This window comes from Macaca nemestrina, chromosome 12 (genome assembly GCF_043159975.1).
Source record: "Macaca nemestrina isolate mMacNem1 chromosome 12, mMacNem.hap1, whole genome shotgun sequence".
In the NCBI taxonomy this organism is placed as follows: domain Eukaryota; kingdom Metazoa; phylum Chordata; class Mammalia; order Primates; family Cercopithecidae; genus Macaca; species Macaca nemestrina.
The window spans coordinates 52,222,232-52,230,964 of NC_092136.1; the positions used below are offsets into that span (position 1 = coordinate 52,222,232).

The 8,733-nt window shown below is 35.3% G+C and overlaps 1 protein-coding gene across 1 annotated transcript; it reads left to right on the forward strand.

Moving 5' to 3' along the window:
* Positions 1-5,474: 5,474 nt before the first annotated feature.
* LOC105486912 (parathyroid hormone) lies at positions 5,475-8,060 on the forward strand. Its single transcript, XM_011750054.3, has 3 exons — positions 5,475-5,593; positions 7,248-7,338; positions 7,442-8,060. The coding sequence occupies exons 2-3, from the start codon at positions 7,253-7,255 to the stop codon at positions 7,701-7,703; spliced, it is 348 nt and encodes a 115-aa protein (XP_011748356.1). The 5' UTR covers positions 5,475-5,593; positions 7,248-7,252; the 3' UTR covers positions 7,704-8,060.
* Positions 8,061-8,733: the final 673 nt, after the last annotated feature.

The following is an 8,733-nucleotide window of genomic DNA, read 5'->3' on the forward strand; positions in this document are numbered from 1 at the left end:
AATTAGCTTGGCATGGTGGCATGCTTCTGTGGTCCCAGCTACTCAGACTTCCTTGAGCCTTGGAGGCAGAGGTTGCAGTGAGCTGAGATCACACCACTGCACTCCAGCCTGGGTGACAGATTGAGACCTTGTCTCAGAAAAATTAATGATGATAATAATAATAATAATAATAAGCTCAGTAACTCATTGCACAGAGTGGCTTGAAGCAAAAGGGTGACTCAACCATTAAGATAGACACTATTCCGAATAAGTTCTAGAGATCTGCTATACAATGTAGTGTTTATAGTTAAGAATACTGCATTGTGAACTTCAAAATTTAAGAAGGTAGGTCTCATGTTATGTTCTAAACAACAAGGAAACTTTGAGAAGTGCTGCCTCTGTCTATTACCTTAATTGTGGTGATGGCATCACAGGTATAACATGTATGTCCAAACTCATCAAATTGTATACATTAAATATGAACAGTTCTTTGTATATCAATCGAAACTCAATAAATCTGGTTTTTTTTTTTTTCAAAAAAAGGGGGGGTTGAAATTATCCAATCTGTTCACAAAACATGGAATTAGAGAGATGTAGCTGGATTTTTCAGCCCTGGAAGCTTGTTGATGTCAAGTTCCCAAAACCATACTAATTCCTATTGAGCAAACAGAAGGAAAAAGTATCCGTCTTAACTTAAACCTTCCATAAGGGAAGAGGGCACAACACACGGCATTTTATCCTTCCCAAATGTGAGGAATACATTAGATTATTTGACTCTAGCTTCAGTACTTTAGAATGCTAAGAAAGGCTGAGCTTTTCAAAGCAAAAAGCTGTGCTCAGCTCTTCTCGGTCACGGTGTCATCAGTCTCTTGTGCCCACATATCCCCTAGCCTTGTCCTCCTAAGTGATTTCCTTCTATCTAATATCTGCAGGTCCAGAGCCTGATGGTTCAGATAAACTATATGTTAAGTCTTGGTAGCTATATTACTGCTTTGTGAGAAGGTCAAGTAGTCCTTTGAAAAATCTGAAGGACACAACAATATTACTAATGCACATGTTTAGAGTTTAGAGAGGACTGCAAGACAAAATTCCTTGGCATTCACACAATAACCTTCCAAAATTTACCCAAATCTTACTTCTTTGGATTCATCATCCATTTCCCCATTTCCCTTCTCCATCCACAGGCACATACTCAATATTCAGTCTTTTTTTTTTTTTTTTTTTGAGACAGGGTCTCACTCTGTTGCCCAGGCTAGAGTACAGTGGCATGATCACAGTTCACTGCAGCCTCCTTCTTCCAGGTTCAAGTGATCCTCCCACCTCAACCTCCTGAGTATCTGAGACTACAGGTGCGCACCACCACATCCTGCTGATTTTTTTTTTAACTTTTAGGAGAGATGAGGTCTTGCTATGTTGCCCAAGCTGGTCTCAATCTCCTGAGCTCAAGCAATCCCCTCACCTCAGCCTCCCAAAGTGCTGAGATTACAAGTGTGAGCCACTGCGCCTATTCAGTCTTCATTGAGTGCATGCCTGTGCACACGCAGTTCCCTCTATCCTTTCTTACCTTCTCTGATGGAAAACACAATCACCTTTCAGGACAGTTCAGCTTTTCAGTAAAACAGCTTCCAACAACTTTAGGGAAATTGTCACTTCCTCTTCTGTGCTTTTATAAGTCTTTGTTCATACCCTATTATAATACCTATCATATTATACTGTAATTATGCATTAAATTTCAAGGCATTGATTATGTCTCAATTATCCAATGATTAATACAGCCCCTGGCAGATAGTATTCAATGCATTTTTTGAGTGAACAAAAAAACCAGATTTATTGAGTTTCGATTGATATACAAAGAACTGTTCATATTTAATGTATAGAATTTGATGAGTTTGGACATACATGTTATACCTGTGATGCCATCACCACAATTAAGGTAATAGACATTTTTTGAGCAACCACTGTCTAAACTGTTTGCTTTATTTTTCTGTAAAACTGGTTTAATAATGTGGTTGCCTTGGTATGACAATTTATTCTATAAATAAGTGTAAGAGGAAGAAGAACAAGAAAGTGGTAATTGCATTACTCCTAGAAGGCTGTCAATTACATCAAACTTACCCAAAGTGGGAAAAATCTCCAAATCAGAATATTTAGCATGGCTTTATAATAACAATGCAAAATGTGTTTATAAAACCATTTGTGTATGCAGAAGATTGAAACTGGACCCCTTCCTTACACTATATACAAAAATTAACTCAAGGTGGATTAAAGACCCAAACTACAAAAACCCTACAAGACTCCATTGGCAATACCATTATAGACATAGGAATGAGCAAAGGTTTCATGATGAAGACACTAAAAGCAATGACAACAAAAGCAAAAATTAACAAATGAGATCTACTTAAACTAAAGAGCTTCTGCACAGCAAAAGAAACTATCAACAGAGTAAACAGACAACCTACAGAATGGGAGAAAATTTTTGCAAACTACGCATCTGAGAAAGGCCTAATATCCAGCATCTATAAGGAATGTAAACAAATTTACAAGAACCAAGCAACCCCATTAAAAAGTGGGTAAAGGACATGAACAGACATTTTTCAAAAGAAGACATACATGTGGCCAACAAGCATATGGAAAAAAGCTCAACATCACTGATCATCAGAGAAACGCAAATCAAAACCGTAATGAGATACCATCTCACACCAGTCAGAATCACTGTTATGAAAAAGCCAAAAAATAACAGGTGTGGGTGAGGTTGTGGAGAAAAAGGAACACTTATACACTGTTAGTGGGTGTGTAAATTAGTTCAACAATTGTGGAAAACAGTGTGGTGGTTCCTCAAAGACTAAAAACAGAACTAAAATTTGATCCAGCAATCCCATTACTGGGTATATACTCAAATGAATATAAATCATTCTATAATAAAGACATATGCATGTGTATGTTCACTGCAGCACTATTCACAATAGCAAAGACATGCAATCAACCTAAATGCCCAACAGTAGTAGACTGGATAAAGAGTATGTGGTGCACATATACTATGGAATACTAGGCAGCCATAAAAAAGAACAAGATGGAGCTAGAGGCCACTATCCTTAGCAAACCAACATAGGAACAGAAAACCAAGTATCTCATGGTCTCACTCATAATTGGGAGCTAAAAGATGAGAACGCACGGACACAAAGAAGGGAACCACAGACACTGGGGCTTACTGAAGGATGGAGAGTGGAAGGAGGGGGAGGATCAGGAAAAATAACTAATGGGCACTAAGCTTAATACCTGGGTCATGATATAATTAGTATAACAAACCTACACAACATGAGTTTACCTATATAACAGGCCTGTACATGTACCTCCGAACTTAAAAGTTAGAAAATAAAAATCCATTTGTGGTTGGGTATGGTGGCTCATGCCTGTAATCCCAGCACTTTGGGAGTGAGAGGTGGGAGGACTGCTTGAGCCAAGGACAGCCTGGGCAATTTAGCTAGACCCTGCCTCTAGAAAAAAATTTAAAAATTAGCTGGTTGCGGTGCTGTGTGCCTATAGCCCCAATTACTCAGGAGGCTGAGGTGGAAGGATTGCTTGAGCCCAGAAAGTTGAGGCTGCCATGTCCATGCCACTGCACCACTCCAGTCTGAGAGATAGAGTAAGACCCCATCTCAAAGAAAAAAGAAAAACCATTTGTATTTCCAATTCTTCTTCTCAACAGAGTATAACAGAAAAATGATACACAAACATCACATGTAGAGTTTACATCAGAAGAGGTCTTTAAAAAGATCAAGACAACAGATTTTTACAGTTAAAAGAGACCTCTTGGTTATCTAGTTCAACCTTCATCTATGTATGAATCTCCATAGGACACCTGATAAATGCTTATCTACCTTCTACTTGAATATTCTCAGTGATGGAGAAATCATTATTTGAGAAGGTACTTGATTCCTTATTTTGACAATTATAATGTCCAGTTTAAGCCCTATGAACCCAGCCCTTCCTTCTTAAACCACAGAGAATACTCCTTCCTTATGGTAACCCTATAATTAAACACAGCTATAAAGTCATCCCATCTTTCTTCCTCAGACTTTTCTAATTTCATTCAACTACTTCTCATGTTATAGTTTTCAACATTTTCACCAAACTGATTGATCTCCTCAATATATGTTCCCATTTGTCTCTACTACTTCTAAAATGGAGCCTGGAGCAACACTCTAAGTGAGGTTTACCCAGAGCGGAGAATTTCCTAGGGAAGGACTAGTATATATCTCTCATTATAAACTCCATATGGTTACTATTCAAATTTGTACCGGCTCTTACCTAAGGTAGAGTCAAACCTTGACAATGGCTAGTAGGAAAAGGATGACATGAAGCCAGAATGGGACCAGAGCTGAGAGAGCAGATCCCACTCTGTAACCGGATCTTTGGTGGGAAAGCAAAGCTGTCTAAAGGAGTCCTAGATATATCAAAGACATTCAACGTGTTTTGATAGGTGGACCAGGCAATTATTGCTGGAGCAATATTTGAAGTCAGACATGTAGCAGCATCACGCCCCATTAGGTTTTGGAGCAGGCTCTCATCATCCCTTAGGGAACATGAGAATAAAGACTTAACTCCTGGGGGAAAATGCTGCAATGAGTTTTTGCTGTGATTTCAGATGACTTTGCAAATTAAAGTCAAGACTGGAGTTCAAAGAAGGGCTATATTTTTAGGCAGAAACTGAGGTAGTAAGAATCGGGTGTCATAAAGACCTTTGTTGAATTCCATCTTTTCTGCTTTCCAAGCCTAAGTTTCCTCATGTAAAAATGGGGATAAGTACCTACTTTAGTACTTTAAGTACTAACTTTAAAGGACTGCTGTGAAGCTCTAGTGGGATAATGTATGTAATTAGGCATGCAGTTAGTGCTTATCAAATGTTGTTATTACAGATTAAGATGCACAAATAAAATATAACTTAAATAAATTTTAAAATAATTTCACTTTTGAAGCTTTTAAAGTAATTATGTACCAAGAGAATTTTCTCCAATTATTTTTAACAATTACTTTAAGAAAAGGGCTACATCTTTTTGAAAGATGACCAGAAGTGACATGGATTGGTTGAAAATGGCTTGTAAAATAAGCATAACATCTATGATTTATTATCATAAAATTGTACCAACAGTATGGTTATAACAAATATACTTATTTTTGGATTTTATTTTCAAGTAAGATAATGACTTTATCATATATCTTTGAAATCAGTCTTTTCACAGTTTAAATTCAGATTCATTAATCCAGGTAGAATTTTTCTAGGTGGCATAATTCTGTATTTGTTAAAAGTCTTTGCATAAGCCCCTTTTCAAGCCAAATGCTGTTTTCCTTTTAGTATCCAACTAACCAAAACTTAAGAAGAGTGTGCACCGCCCTGTGGGTGTGTGTATGTGCTGCTTTGAACCTATAGGTGAGATCCAGAGAATTGGGAGTGACATCATCTGTAACAATAAAAGAGCCTCTCTTGGCAAGCAGAAGATCTATATATAAAAGTCACATTTAAGGGTCTGCAGTCCAATTCATCAGTTGTCTTTAGTTTACTCAACATCAGCTCCTAATATACCTGAAAGAAGATTTTGTTCTAAGACATTGCATGGTAAGTAATCTTAAAAATTCACTTCTGAATCTCATGAGATTTTTGATAATCAAGTTATTATTTAATGTGTACCATTTCTACAAATACCATGTTATTTCTTCAAGGTAAAATGCTAAGAGTGTTATGTTTAATATAAAATGTCACATACAAAATAAATTAATACCATTAAAATACTCTCAAATCACAAAATACATTGTGATTAAAGTCTTCTGAGATACCTTGCTTTTTAAAAACTCATCTGAAATTATAGCAAAAAATCATTAAAATTTGGCATGCTATGCTTTAATATAATAGTATTGGTATCAAAATTTTGAAATAAAACAGGCTGATGGTGAATGAATAGTTCTGGTTTAAATAATCACTATAAATGTATTAAGTGGAGTTAATATTCTATTTTTCCTGCAGAGTATTCTTATTTAGATTATTTATTTTATGGCTCATAAAGAGCTCAATCTGTATACTAAAGTTGGACAAGCACAGTTTGACTAGTGAATATTTATTCCTTTCACATAAATGACAGTTCTATTCTGAAAACTGTATCTCCTTAATTTCATGAAATTGTATTACATGAATTTAAGGGTGTTTTGCAACAATTTTTCAGCTTTTTTCCATGATATTCTTATAAGAAGCCCATATTCCTGTGAAGACAAGGAAGCAAAGCAGAGATATCTGAGGTCACTAGATGAATATGACAAAGTAAGATTAGACTCCAGTGCTCCTGTCCTCCAGCTACAGTGCTTGTTTCTAACATAAACAGAAAAAGAAAATTTTCATGTTGCTCCATCAATAGCTTTATATTGTAGAGTAAACAAAAATGTAGCAGATTATATTTCCTATGCTACTTCTAAATGATGAGTTTCCCTGTAAAACATAACTACTCTATGTGTATGTTAAAATGTAGTACACTGAGCATTAAGGAAAAGCACTTCTATAATAACAGCCTTTGCAAGTACTGAAATGCTGATTAAGGCAAGAATATCCTACATCGATGTGAAACGAAGAAAGAGACAAACGTTATATTAAAAGATAATTGTTAATAAAATAGGTTGAATAAATAAAATACAAGCATTCCATTTAGAGATAAAGCTCAAAATCCATATCACAAGTAATCAATCAGATGATTTTTAAATGTTTTGACACATTATTTTTAATGCTAGGAGAAATGTGCATTAATTTAGTGAAAATCTCTAAATTAGCACCTATTTGTTTGGTGTTTATGGTTATTATTACAATGCCTGAAATGAAGTTTACTTAAGAAAGGGATTTGCTAAGTAAATAAACAGTGTTAACAATTTACACTATTAAGAAAATTAGCCATTTTCAAGCAAGTTATAAGCATTTAGGCATAATCAACATAAAATGCAGTGCGGGGGGGCATTCTCAAAAATAAGCTCTTTCATTCCTCTTGTGGCTTAAGATTTATATATTAAAACTTGCACAAGAAATCTCCAAAAGATAGTTAGGAGCATAAAACTAATTTCTAAGTTAAATTATGTGTATATATAATGTATACTAGTGTATCCATAAAATAAAGAGGTTGGTTCCAAAAGCTTCTCATGAAAACCAACCCAATTAGTTAGTATTGCATTCTGTGTACTATAGTTTTGAATATTAAAAGTATTTTAAAATACCTCCATTTTGCCTTTCCTTTTAGTGAAGATGATACCTGCAAAAGACATGGCTAAAGTAATGATTGTCATGTTGGCAATTTGCTTTCTTACAAAATCAGATGGGAAATCTGTTAAGTAAGTACTGTTTTGCCTGGGAATTGGATTTTTAATGTTGACTTTATCATTTTGAAGTGGGGAGCTAATGGGAAGTGGCCCTCTCTGTTTCTCTTCTTCCCAGGAAGAGATCTGTGAGTGAAATACAGCTTATGCATAACCTGGGAAAACATCTGAACTCGATGGAGAGAGTAGAATGGCTGCGTAAGAAGCTGCAGGATGTGCACAATTTTATTGCCCTTGGAGCTCCTTTAGCTCCCAGAGATGCTGGTTCCCAGAGGCCCCGAAAAAAGGAAGACAATATCTTGGTAGAGAGCCATGAAAAAAGTCTTGGAGAGGCAGACAAAGCTGATGTGGATGTATTAACTAAAGCTAAATCCCAATGAAAATGAAAATAGATATGGTCAGAGTTCTGCTCTAGACAGTGTAGGGCAACGATACATGCTGCTAATTTTTCAAAGCTCTATTAAGATTTCCAAGTACCAATATCTCTGATATAACAAACTACATATAATCCATCACTAGCCATGATAGCTGCAATTTTAATTGATTATTTTGATTCTACTTTTATGCATTTAAGAGTTATTTTAATTATTCTTTTCTATAGTTTATTCTTTTTAAAGTATGTTATTGCATAATTTATAAAAGAATAAAATTGCACTTTTAAACCTCTCTTCTACCTTAAAATGTAAAACAAAAATGTAATGATCATAAGTCTAAATAAATGAAGTATTTCTCACTCATTGCAAGTATATCTTTTTGGTTATGATGGATACCCAGATGTTTACATTGATCATGACTAGGTAGAACAATACAAAGTATTTTTTTAATCATGTGCTTCACATTTGGATATTTTGAACATCAACCTTTTAGTATTACCAAAGTACGAGGTTTCCCAATTTTCAGTGGCTAAATACTGTTGTCCTCTTGGTTTCAGGAAAGGAAATAAAATGCTCAGCAAAAAAAAGGGGCATGAAGTGGTCTGAAACTTGAAAAAAGTATTTGCCCCTACATAAAAACCCACTAATCATAGTTCTAGTCTGGACCCAAAATTGCAAGAAATAGAATGTTTATATCTATTAGAAGATAATTTCATTCATTCATTTGTCATTTGACAAATATTTATTTAGTGTTTATTTATTTGTCATGTACTGTCTTAGGCACTAGCATACAACGGTAAACAAAACAGACATGGTTTCTGTCTTCATGAGGCCTAAGATTTAATGGAGAAGCCAGATATTATTAATCCATAATTTAGTTTGATAAGTGCTATGTAAGCACAGCACACGATATTGCAGGAGTATAAAATACAGAGCCCTAATGTACTTAGATCAGTGCTGTCCAACAGAACTCTCTGTGATGACAAAAATGTTCTGTATTCTGTGTTGTCCAATGTGGTAGCCACATGGTCATTTA

Bases quoted from the DNA above. Each gene is read 5' to 3' on its own strand.
- LOC105486912 (XM_011750054.3), top strand. From the start codon at position 7,253: ATGATACCTGCAAAAGACATGGCTAAAGTAATGATTGTCATGTTGGCA. The intron at 7,339-7,441 runs GTAAGTACTGTT...TCTTCTTCCCAG, and splicing joins TCAGATGGGAAATCTGTTAA to GAAGAGATCTGTGAGTGAAA.